We start from the raw sequence: 13098 nt of genomic DNA on the forward strand, positions 1-13098 counted from the left end.
TGACATAAATACCATTTGTTTTTCACCCCCCCCAGACTGTCATTTCTTTTTCTTGTCTTGTCTTTTCTTTTTTCTTTTTTTTTGGAGATAGGGTCTCACTCTGTTGCCTGGGCTGAAGTGCAGTGGTGATCATAGCTCACTGCAGGCTTGAACACCTGGGCTCATGCAATCAATCCCCTACCTCAGCCTCCGAAGCGTCTAGGACAACATGTGCACATCACCACACCCAGCTAATTTTTGTATTTTTTGTAGATGGGGTTTTACCATGTCGCCTAGGCTGGTCTCAAACTCCTAGCCTTAAGTAACTCACCTGCCTCGGCCTCCCAAAGTGCTGGGATTACAGGCGTAAGCCACCATGCCCAGCCTCAAAATAATTTAAAATGAAAATTTCCCAGGGCTGGTATCTTTAAAATTAAAGCAAATTTTAATTTGGCAAATTAAAAAGAGTTCACACAACTCTGTGAAATTTCCAAAGACCAATCATAAAGAAAAGAACCTAAGTACAATGGGGAAAAAAAGAAAAGGAAAAAAGAACAAGTCACCTAAAAATGGAAAAGAATCAGCCTAGTATCAATTTTCGCATCAGCAATAATAAATAGTAAAATATAAATTCTATATAAATTTGATTTTCTCCCTATAATATTAGAAACAAAGTATCAATCAAGTATAAGGGAAAAATAAAAGCACCTTACATCATAAATAGACTAAGGATTAATTGCCACATACCCTAAAACATTACTCTAGGATGAAGGAGGAAATCAACCAAGAAGAAAAAGAAGAAATGGGATCCATGAAACAAAAGATTCAATTGAGAAGAGCAGTGAAGGGGTAATCTGAGCAAATCAACTAAGCCCCAGGCTGAGAGAGTCAATCATATCTGCGGCCAAAGCGGCCGGGCGAGGTGGCTCATGCCTGTAATCCCAGCACTTTGGGAGGCCGAGGCAGGCGGATCACGACATCAAGAAATCAAGACCATCCTGGCCAACATGGTGAAACCCCATCTCTACTAAAAATACAAAAAATTAGCTGGGCATGGTGGCACGCACCTGTAGTTCCAACTATTCAGGAGGCTGAGGCAGGAGGATCACTTGAACTTGGGAGGTGGAGGTTGCAGTGAGCTGAGATTGCACCACTGCACTCCAGCCTGGCGACAGAGCGAGACTACATCTTTAAAAAAAAAAAAATTGGAGCCAAAGAATAAAGGGACCCAGGAGAGAGGTGGCTAAGAAAAATGGGCGTTTCCTGGAATAGGTACTGCAGACTGAGAGGTCAGAAAATCAATACTATGAAAATATGATCAAAGGTGTAGTATGAGAGAAGAAAAAGCAAGTAAGAACAGTAAACTGGGCCGGGTGGCTCACACCTGTAATCCCGACACTTTGGGAAGCCGAGGTGGGTGGATCACCTGAGGTCAGGAGTTTGAGACCAGCCTGGCCAACATGGCAAAATCCTGTCTCTACTAAAAATACAAAAATTAGCCAGGCGTGGTGGCGGGTGCCTGTAATCCCAGCTACTCAGGAGGCTGAGGCAGGAGAATCACTTGAACCCGGGAGGTGGAGGTTGCAGTGAGCTGAGATTGCGCCACTGCACCCCAGCCTGAGTAACAGAGTGAGACTCTGTCTCAAAAAAAAAAAAAAAAAAAAAGGTAAACTGTTTATAAGTCATGGTTTTTGTTTTTAATATGAGACAACTAACTAGTTAAATCAGAAGGAAGAACCAGTGGGATTCAAGAAAAAAAAGGAATAGATTTTGCACAATTTGTGGTATTTGGACTAGAACTCATATTTGCATATTTCAACCTCACATTAAGGCCTATTTCAACACTTAGGAAAATGTTTAGCATCAAGAGAATGACTTTACTCTGGCAGTACATTTGGTTCTTTTTAGATTCAGCTATTTTGAAGGGTTAATAAATTAATTTTTGCATATTCATGGTCTTGGTTATTGGCTATTAATTTACTCTTCTTTAAGATAAAAGGGCCAGGTGCAGTAGCTCATGCCTGTAATCCCAGCACCTCGGGAGGCCAAGGCGGGCAGATCATTTGAGGTCAGGAGTTTGAGACCAGCCTGGCCAACATGGTGAAACCCCATCTCTACTAAAAACACACAAAAAAATTGCTGGGCGTGGTTCCGCACGTCTGTAATACCAGCTACTTGGGAGGCTAAGGCAGGAGAATCGCTTGAACACGGAGGGCAGAGGTTGTGGTTGCAGTGAGGTGAGATCACGCCACTGCACTCCAGCCTGGGCATCAGAGCAAGACTCTGTCTCAAAAATAAATAAATATATACATAAAATAAAAAGGGCAACTTGTCAGCTCTGATTTTTTTTTTTTTTTTTTTTTAGATGGCGTCTCGCACTGTTACCCTGGCTGGAGTGCAGTGGCGCAATCTGGGCTCACTGCAAGCACTGCCTCCCAGGTTCATGCAATTATCCGTGCCTCAGTCTCCCAAGTAGCTGGGATTACAGGCACCTGCCACCACGCCTGGCTAATTTTTTTGTATTTTTAGTTAAGACGGGGTTTCACTATGGCCAGGCTGGTCTCGAACTCCTGACCTTGTGATCTGCCTGCCTCGGCCTCCCAAAGGGCTGGGATTACAGGTGTGAGCCACCACGCCTGGCCAACTCTGATCTTATTATTAAAATTGCTGATAGTTGAGCATGAACCACATAAACATTCATCAGTTCTCTCTCAAAATGATTTCCTAGGATTTCTTTTAATGCAGCTATCACCCCTTCTCCCTTATCATGTCTTACATTGTTTAGACTAATACTTGATTAAATAGATAGTTTTCTGCCAGTTTTTAGTTCAATTCTATTATTAATTTCAGTCATAGCTTTCAAAGGGAGTTATCTATAGTGTCTTAGTCTATATATAAGATTCCACCCAAGTTGTTATTAACCTAAGAAAAAAGGTAAATTTTATGCCCTGGCTTTGGTATATAGTACTAACAAAGGTTCTAAGAATAAGAAAAAAAGCCTTTTCAAAGAAGGAGAGAAGGCTAAGGAACTAGGAACTATTCTAGATTAAAGCCGACTAATAAAACTTGAATACAAATAAAACAGAGGTTCCTAGACTAGCCTCTGGATTTAAAAAGAAAAAAAAACTGCAGGATAGGGGCGTGGCAGCTATAAAGAATACTGGACAATCCAATCCAATGTGAATACAGATTATACATGTATAAACAATAATAGTACTACATCAACGACAGACTTGTACAGTGTATATGGAAAGACAGCCTTGTTCTTAGGGAACAGATCCTGAAACATTTTGGGGTGAAGGGTTATGGTATCTATAAACTACTCTCAAACCGTTTAGGAAAAAAAGTTGCAAAATTTCTACAACTGGTGAACCTAGGTCAAAGGTATGCTGGTGTTCATTTAACTAATACATTTTTTTCTATAGATGTGAAACTTTTGAAAATTGAAAACTTGGGGATAATAATATGAACTTCAGACCAGGCATTAAATTGTCTTAGGTATGACAATCGCTTTTGTTTTTAGAGTCCAGATCTCGGCTCACTGCAACTTCCGCCTCCCAGGTTGAAGTGATTCTCCTGCCTCAGCCTCTCGAGTAGCTGGGACTATAGGCGCCCGCCACCACGCCTGGCTAATTTTTCGTATTTTTAATGGAGACGGGGTTTCACCGTGTTAGCCAGGATGGTCTCAATCTCCTGACATCGTGATCCAGCCGCCTCGGCCTCCCACAGTGCTGGGATTACAGTTGTGAGCCACCGTGCCCAGCCCCGATTCCTTACTTTTTATCTTTTGTGTTAACTACTGTAGGACTTTGCTCTGTGGTTACAATGAGGCTTACAAAAAAATTTCACAGTTACGACAAGCCATTTTAAGCTGATAAAAATCTGATTGCATTGAAAAACTACACTTCTGCTCTGCCCATCCCACCCCCAATTCTAAATTTGGTGTCACAGTTTACATCCTAATAACGACGTATAGTATATTCTTGAAAACTGCTGAGAGGAGAATTTAAGTGTTCTCACAATAAAATTAGTAAGTATGTGAGGTAATGCATATGTGAATTAGCTCAAATTAGCCATTCCACAACATATCCATATTTCAAAACAACATGTTGTATACAATAAATATGCACTTTTGGTCAGGCATGGTGGCTCACACATGTAATCGGAACAATCTGGGAAGCCAAGGCTGGAGGACCACTTGGGCCCAGGAGTTTGAGGTTGCAGTGACCTATGATTGTGCCACTGCACTCCAGCCTAGGTGACAGAGAGACCCTGTCTCAAAAAAATAAAATAAATACGTAAATAAATATATTTCTTTATTTTGTCAAAAATAAGAACTATGGAAAGAGATACACACACACATGCATGCATACATTCATGCATACTTACATACATACTAACTATAGTTCAGCTTTTATTACAAGGGAAAGTGAAGGGAAGGGAAGACGTGTGACCACCTTACCGCAGCATCAACATTAGCAGGTGAGTCTCCATTAGGGTCTGCCAGCATAGAAATGACACTAATCATGATGGTTTCCACAGTGTGGATAGGGAGCCAGCGTTCCTCTGGCTTTTCATAACCATACTTATCTTCCCCAGGCTCATGAAGAATAGAAATGCACACATCACCATTTTTATCAACTGCAAAATTCAAGAAGAGGCTTGTTTCATATATTACTAATGTGGTTATACATGAAATATCAATTACAAATGTGATCCTGATTCACACAGTACCTTTATCAAACATGACACATACGCACAAGTTAATGTCCAAAATGCAATGTGTTGACTGTTTAAGAAGACTATAGTATAGATTGTACTATATACACAGGATCCATCTGACAAACCCAATAGGAATACAAGCTATCTTTTTCATTTATGTAAAACATGAAGATATCTAGCACGTAGATGGTGCCTAACATTTACATGTCTTAAGTATAATATAATAAATGAATAAATAGCAACTATTGGATGTGTTCTTCATTTGCAGAAAGCATATTTTTCCAAAAACCAGCAACTGAGTTTCTATGTAATGGCCTCCTAGTTTCCCCACCAACTTACCGACTTAAATTGGTAATAGTCAAAGGCCCAGAGACTTTTCCTCAGAAATATATTTTTACAATCATATAAAGGCAAAATTGTATTTTCTGAGAAAGGAGTATATTCAAATTCACAAAACAAACATGCCATACTGCCAATGAAAACTCATCAACATATATGACACTCACGAGGCCTCCTTTCTATAAACACATTTAATAAGAAAACATCCTTATTTTTAGGAGACATGTATTGACATAACTGTTTAAGCGGTTTAGCAAAAAGTAAAATATTACTTATTCATTAAAAAAAGGTCCTAATCCACTAATTCATTTATACATCATATAAATAATCCCTAGTGTGAAACTAATCTTTTATGGTAACATTTACCCACCGTAAATTTTTTTTTAAATCATACTTTGAGGAAGAAATTTTAGAAAGGAATTTGAGTAGTGATAATGTTTATGTATATTTCATTCCTAACTTATCCTATATAGTCTAACAAATTTGTGAATAAATATAATGCTAAATCTTATTTTTCATTTCATAACATCAGTATTTCTGCTGTTATGAACTCTGGGTAATCAGAATCAAAGTTTGTATCTACCAATCAATATCACTGCTCTCTTAATTCAACAAATTCTTATTTTTTGGTGTTGTCTGTTGTTGCTGTTTTGGTTTTTTGAGACAGGGTCTCGCTTTGTCACCCAGGCTGGAGTGTAGTGGTATGATCACAGCTCTATGCAGCCTTGACCTCCCAGGCTCAAACGATCCTCCTGCCTCAGCCCTCCAAGTAGCTGGGACCATGGGCACATGGCATGATGCCTGGCTAACCTGACTTTTTTTTTTTTTTTTTTGGTAGAGATGGGGGTCTCACTATGTTGCCCAGGCTGGTCTCAAACTCCTGGGCTCTAGCGATCCTCCCACCTCAGCCTCCCAAGTAGTTGGGACCATAGGCACATGGCACCATTCCTGGCTTTTTTTTTTTTTTTTTTTTGGTAGAGATATAGTCTTACTATATTGCCCAGGCTGGTCCCAAACTGGGATTACAGGAAACAGACCCTGCGCTGGCCAACAAATACTTTTTCAATGCCTACTGCATGCCAGGCACACATCTGACAGAGAAGTACAGCAGTGAATATATGACAGGCAAGGCCCGTGCCTTCAATGTTTTATGTATGAGTTTTTCTATAATTAAGGTTCCTCTTCCCAACCCATCCCTATCTGCTAGTAAAATCTATTTACTAAAATAGAATCAGGGCCAGAATAATATCGAGGGCCGGGCGTGGTGGCTCATGCCTGTAATCTCAGCAGTTTGGGAGGCCGAGGAGGGCAGATCACCTGCGGTCAGGAGTTTGAGACCAGCCTGGCCAACATGGAGAAATCCCATCTCTACTAAAAATACAAAATTAGCTGGCTGTCGTGGCACATGCCTGTAATCCCAGCTACTTGGGAGTCTAGGGCAGGAGAACTGCTTGAAGCCAGGAGGCAGAGGTTGCCATGAGCCAACATCGCACCACTGCAGTCTAGCCTGGGCAATGGGCGAAACTCCATCTCAAAAAAAAAAAAAAAAAAAAAAAAAGGAATAACATCAAAACTTGTAACACTACAAAGTTCAGCATAAAAATTTCATAGAGTATTACTATTTTACAATGTTTTCTGTACTTACTGTGTAATAAGGATTTTTTCCAAGTCATTTTTCTTTAAAAACATGCTATTAAATATGTGTACAGAATTCTACCACCACTATATAAGATCCATTTTCCTTTTAAAAAAAAATCAAGTTATCACTAATCCAGGATCTTTACATTTTTAACCTTCTCATGTCATTTTAAACATACCATTTATTTTAGAATGAGAAGATTTTTAGGCTTAATACCTATTATCAAACCATATTTTAAAGGATTGTATCAATTTATACTGCCATCAGCAATCTGAGATGGCCATTTCATTGCCTCCTCAGGATGAACATTTTCCTTTATTGACGCTGTTTAAATTTCATACATAACATCTGGTTTAATTCACTTTTCTAAATGCTTTTGGGGTGGCAACTTTCCATGGATATAACCTGTATGTCCTTCCTCTTTTGTGAAATGTCTGTTCTTATCCTTTAGCCAGTTATGTACTTAATGTTTACTTTACTCTTGCCACAGTGTTTCTTAGTTTTCCCCATATAATTTTTGCTTGTTACTTTTTTCTTTCATTTCAGTGTTCATTAGAGATGAAACTAAGCTACCTGGGCCGGGCACAGTGGCTCGGCCCACTGTAATGTATGGCTGGCCTGTAATCCCAGCACTTTGGGAGGCTGAGGCAGGCGGATCACCTGAGGTCGAGACCAGCCTGGCCAACATGGTGAACCCATCTCTAATAAAAATACAAGAATTAGCCGGGCTTGGTGGCACACACCTGTAATCCCAGCTACTCGGGAGGCTGAGGCAGGTGAATTGCTTGAACCTGGGAGGCGGAGGTTGCAGTGAGCCACTGCACTCCAGCCTGGGCGACAGAGTGAGACTCCGTCTCAAAAAAAAAAAAAAAAAAAAAACCCCAAATCAAACCAAACAAACAAAACTAAGCTGCCTAAACAATGCATATACTTCTAGCTACCTCCTTTTTCTTGAGGCCACGCACCTAAAATTCTGAAAAACTGATTTACCCTCATCTTCTCTATTTACTCACTACTCAGGTATTCCTTTATTCTCCTAGAAACTGGCTTCTCCCTAGCAGGATGCTACAGCTGTGTCCACAAGTGGTCTGGATAGCATATTTATTCTCCTGGGTACTTTCATCTACCTGAAGTCACCCCTCTGGGCCAAGACAACTAATACTATGACAACACTTTGCTGGATACATTTTCCTCCCATGGCATCTGTGGTACTCTTGTTTTCCCCTGGCTCTTGAACATTCTCTCAGTCACTTTCTAGTTTTCATTTTCCTTAATTTGACTTTTGATGTTATCCTAATCTCCAACATTAACTATATTTTCCGTAGGAAAACTAACCCATTCATTATCATGTTATCTATCATCTTGATACAGTAACTTCCAAGGCCCTTAAGCTCATTGCTGAACCCTGGACTGGTTTAACTAATTATCTAACTGGGTGTAGCAAGTATACCTCAAGAAAAGCTGAATATATGTAAGGTCAGTCACATAAAACTATTCCCCTATAATAATTTTATAACATCTCTATAACTCACCTACTATACAATTCACCTATTTGAAAAGCACGATTTAATGGTTTCTGTCTAGTATGTCTACAGAGTTGTACAATCAATACCACAGTCAATTTTAGAGTATTTTTTCACCCTACAATGAAACGCAGTACCAGTTAGCAACCATTCCTCAATCCCCCCACCTCCCCTCCAGCAGTAGGGAACCACTAACCTACTTTTGGTCTCTATGGATTTGCCTGTTCTTGACATTTCATATAAAGGGAATCGTACACTATGTCACCTTTTACAACTGACTTTGTTCACTTAATATAATGTTTCCAAGGTTCACCTATGTTGTAGCATGTATCACTACTTCATTTCTTTCTTTTCTTTAGAAAACAATATCATGTAATTCATTTCTTTTTATTGCCAAATAATATTCCGTTATATGGATCCACATTTTGTTTTTCTATTTATAAGCTGATAGACATTTGGGCTGTTTCTACTTTTTGGCTGTTATGAATAGTAAATGCTGCTGTGAACACTCGTGTTCGAGTTTTTCTGGACATGTGTTTCAGTTTTCTTGGTTAGGTTCCTAGGATGGAAGTGCAGGGTCCTATGGTAACTATGCTTAACCTTTTGAGGACTGCCAGGCTCTTCTCCAAACACCCGCACCATTTACCTTCTTGCCAGTAGTGCATGGGAGTTCTAATTTCTCTACTTCCTCATTGACACTTGTTATTATCTTTTTGATTACAGGAATCCTAGTGGGTAAAAAGTGATATTTCATTATGGTTTTCACTCTATAATTATTTTTGTAAATGGCCAGTCAATCCTAAACTCTTACTTCTCCTTTACCATCCACCTCTGGCAGTCAAGTCGAAGAAACTAAATTACCCTTCCTGCAACACTATTCTTAGTTCAAGTTTTTATTGTTTTTTACTCAAATTATTGCTAAAATGCTCTACCTCCCTGCTATCTCTCTGACTTCCCCTTCCAATCTTCTATGAGTGTAATCTTTCAAGAAGGAAAATATAAGAGAAACCTATCACATAGCTTTTTTATTTTTTGTCATTTTCTCTTTTTGTCATGACTATGTACAGCTTTAAATGTCATGAATTAAACGAGTCCTCACAGCCTACAGAATGAAGTTCAAGCCAAGCATCATCTTCATTCAAAATTCCATCTAAGACCGGGCACGGTGGCTCACGCCTATAATCCCAGCACTTTGGGAGGCTGAGGCAGACAGACCACATGAGGTCAGGAGTTCAAGACCAGCCTGTCCAACATGGTGAAACCCCGACTCTACTAAAAATACAAAAATTAGCCAGGCGTGGTAGTGGACACCTGTAATCCCAGCTACTCAGGAGGCTGAGGCAGGAGAATCGCTTGAACCCAGGAGGCGGAGGTTGCAGTGAGCCAAGATTGTCCCACTGCATTCCAGCCTGGGCGAGAGAGTGAGACTCCGTCTCAAAAAAAAAAAAAAAAGAAAAGAAAAGAAACGAAAAGAAAAAAGAAAAGTCTCTTCAACCTTAAAACAAAACACAACACCATTTTATCAGTTGTCCTCTTAAACTACCTAGGTGATTGCTCTCTTTCTTTTTACCAGAAGGGAAGTCTCCCATGTATTTGCTTACATGTATGTTTTCATTTAATTTTCACAGATAGAAAACATAGGCCTGGCGTGGTAGCTCATGCCTGTAATCCCAGTACTTTGGGAGGACAAAGTGGGCAGATCACTTGTGCCCAGGAGTTCAGGACCTGCCTGGCCAACATGGTGAAACCCCATCTTTACAAAAAAAACCACAAAAATTAGCTCGGTGTGGTGGCGTGTCCCTGTCGTCCCAGCTACTTGGGAGGATCACTTGAGCCCAGGAGGTCAAGGCTGCAGTGAGCTGTGATCATGCCATTGCACTGCAGCCTGGGTGGCAGAGTGAGACCCTGTCTTAGAAAAAAAGGACGGAATGGGAGAAACGGAAGTGAGGGAGGGAGGGAGCGAGAGAGGGAGGGAAGGGGAAAAGGAGGGGCAGAGTGGGGGAAGGAGAGACGGAGGGAGGGAGGAAGGCAAGCTAGCTAGCTTAAGGCTCCAACAGGGTTTGCCTAGAGTTACACAGCTAGTCTGTGGTTAAGCCAACATTCAGAATCTGTTACATCTTCGAAATAGGTGCAAAACGATTGCCTATTATAATCAAGTAATGCAAGTGAAGGTAGAAGAAACTGTCGAAAGCCTAGGAAGAGATAAAAGAAAAGCCAAAGCACAAGAGGCAAGTGTCACCCATTCATGCATGCCCGCATCATGCAGGAATACGGTTAATGCATTCTGCCATCAACTGTTAGAGATATTTTCCTCTTCTTACTGGTAGGAAAAATAACTATCTTTTACGATCACTGCTGCCTTAGATGCAATAAAATGCTAAGTCCCTTGGCTCCCAGTAGTTTTCCATTTGCCAGTTCCAGTCTCTCATAATGCCCATCTGTTTTTCAAGCCTTGGCTTCTATTACATATTCCATATCCTTCCGATAAATCCTTGTTTAACTTCATTCAATCATTCATTCCTGTCTCACTGATTCCAGCTTAAACTAATCTATATGTTTCTATTCCCTGCACCCAGAAGTCTTGATGATGAGAAGCCAAATGCAAATTAGTATAATAGCCTAAAGAGACAACTCTGATTACATAGTCAAAATAATTAGAAAATAAATCTCTGCAAGTTCTATCATACAAAACAAAGCAAAAGTTCAGAGAGACTGTTCTATAAATATAGTTTATCTGGCCTAAACTTTGGGGATTTTATTTTACTTTATAGATAATTTTTTTTTTTAATTTTTAAATAAGACGTAGTTATTGGGGGCTTATATACAGGGGAGAGAGTCCAGTGGCAGTTGGCTAGGCAGGAGAACTGCCACCGTGTGGATCTGAAGTGGTAGCTCTTCTTTAAGTAAAAAAAGTCAATGTCATCGCTACATGCACAGCCATACTAGATGCTTTCCAGGCTTAAAAAATGTAATATGTTGTTTCATATGACACTGCCAGTAATCTTACACCTACGAATATACATAGAAGAGTTGTCCATGGTATAAAAATAATATGAAAAACTGTAAGTTACAGAACCAGGTTTCATAATTTCTGTGTTCTTTGTAATAGCCAGTGAATCATCTAATACCTTGATAATTATCCCCTCAATTATAGGAGTTCTATTGATGTTATCCCTCAGTAACCATGCCCTCTGGTTTAAAACACGAGTTCTCAAACCAAACTGAAAACTAAGTAAATGAATAAAAAATAACTTTTTCCACATGATCTCTGTTTCTCCTTCTCTTTTTTGGGACATGGTCTCACTCTGCTGCCCAGGCTGGAGTGCAGTGGTGTGATCTTGGCTCACTGCAACCTGCACCTCCTGGGTTCAAGCGATTCTTGTGCCTCAGCCTCCCAAGTAGCTGGGATTACAGGTATGTGCCACCATGCCTAACTAATTTTTGTATTTTGAGTAGAGACGGGGTTTCACCATGTTTGCCAGGCTGGTCTCCAACTCTTGACCTCAAGTGATCCACCTGCCTGGCCTGCTGGGATTACAGGTGTGAGCCACTGCGCCTGGCCTCTCCTCCTTTTAAAGGTTTTAGTACACAGCCATGTGCACAATGAACAGTACAAAAATGCCAAAGCAATTTCACTGAGAAATAGATCTTTCTTATTGACCTTGAACATTTCAATAACAGGCCATCAAATCTGCAAATGTAAAAGTAAAACTAGATAAACTTACCATTTGGGTGCCAGATTTCTGTAATGAATTTCATTTTAGGAGGTCGGAGGGGATAATCTTTTGGGAAAGTAAGATGAGCCTTAAAAACACCACCTTCACTGGAAAAAAGAACAAAAAGAAGTTCTTGCCTATAAGTTCCTGCTTTTAAGTATAGAAGTGTTAAAACAAATATAAAACAAGGGTGCTAGCACTAACATCAAAAATGAAGTAAACAAATAATCTGGATTCCCACAGGCAGTTACTTTCTCAAATAAGTAGTTTAATAAACTGTCATAGCTATCACATTAATTAAACTTTCAAGAGAGCTAGTAAAATGAAATCATCTGCTAAAAAGACATTCACACCAGATCAGATCAGATCATATTACTGCTATGCTACAAACCCTTCCATCACTTCCCAGTGCACTTAAAACAAAATTCAGAAGATTTAACATCACCAATTTCTCTATGTTGATTTGAAACTAGCCAGTCTTCTTTCTGTTCCTCAAACACATCAAACCCTTTCTCATCTCAAAACTTATGCACATTTTCTTTTTCCTTATCTAGGAACAGATATACTGCCTCCATCTATCCATTTATTCATTTCATCATTTAACAAGTATTTACTCGGCATTTATGTGCAAACTCTAGAGGTATAGCAGCGAAAAAAATCTCAAGAGTGACTTTCCAGAACAGCACTGTAAAACCAAACTGTAATGCTGGAGATGTTCTGTATTTGTGCTGTCCAATAATGTAGCCACCAGCCACTTGAAATATGCCCTGTGACTGCTATTTTAGACAATACACCTCCAGATCACTGACACTTAATTAGCAATCATTCTTAAGGAATCATCAAAAGAACAATACAATGAGTTGTATACATTAACCAAAACCACAGAGATCAAGTCAGCCTTAAAGGGCAAAAATACTAAATTCCTGTCTTGTGGCCTTGGTACTAAATATTTCCTCTGTTGGAAATACTTTTCTCCCTTTGTCTTCTGATTATCATTCGGTACTCAGCTTAAACGTTACCTCTAGAAAGATTTTATTTGACTAAAATCTAAACTAGCCACCAGGTCCCTTCTAGTACACTGACCTCTTTAAATTTCTTTATTGCAGTACCATTTGCACATCTGATTCTTCTGTTGTTCAATGTGTCCAACCATTAGAATCATGATTGTGGTTGTTTCAGA

At 39.7% G+C, this 13098-nt stretch overlaps 1 protein-coding gene across 3 annotated transcripts in view; it reads right to left on the minus strand.

The window, feature by feature from the left end:
* Positions 1–13098, minus strand: part of UBE2G1 (ubiquitin conjugating enzyme E2 G1) — a 96360-nt gene that overhangs the window by 13406 nt on the left and 69856 nt on the right. For 2 of the 3 annotated variants that reach the window (XM_063700526.1, XM_063700525.1), the window contains exons 3-4: positions 11928–12020; positions 4442–4620 (exon numbers count right to left, since the gene is read on the minus strand). In XM_063700526.1, coding sequence (XP_063556596.1) covers positions 4442–4620; positions 11928–12020 — 272 coding nt within the window. Of the gene's footprint in view, positions 1–4441; positions 4621–11927; positions 12026–13098 lie in introns of all 3 variants that reach the window. The other variant, XM_004058312.5, reaches the window with a different exon arrangement.

The sequence above is a fragment of the Gorilla gorilla genome, chromosome 19 (assembly GCF_029281585.2).
Source record: "Gorilla gorilla gorilla isolate KB3781 chromosome 19, NHGRI_mGorGor1-v2.1_pri, whole genome shotgun sequence".
In the NCBI taxonomy this organism is placed as follows: domain Eukaryota; kingdom Metazoa; phylum Chordata; class Mammalia; order Primates; family Hominidae; genus Gorilla; species Gorilla gorilla.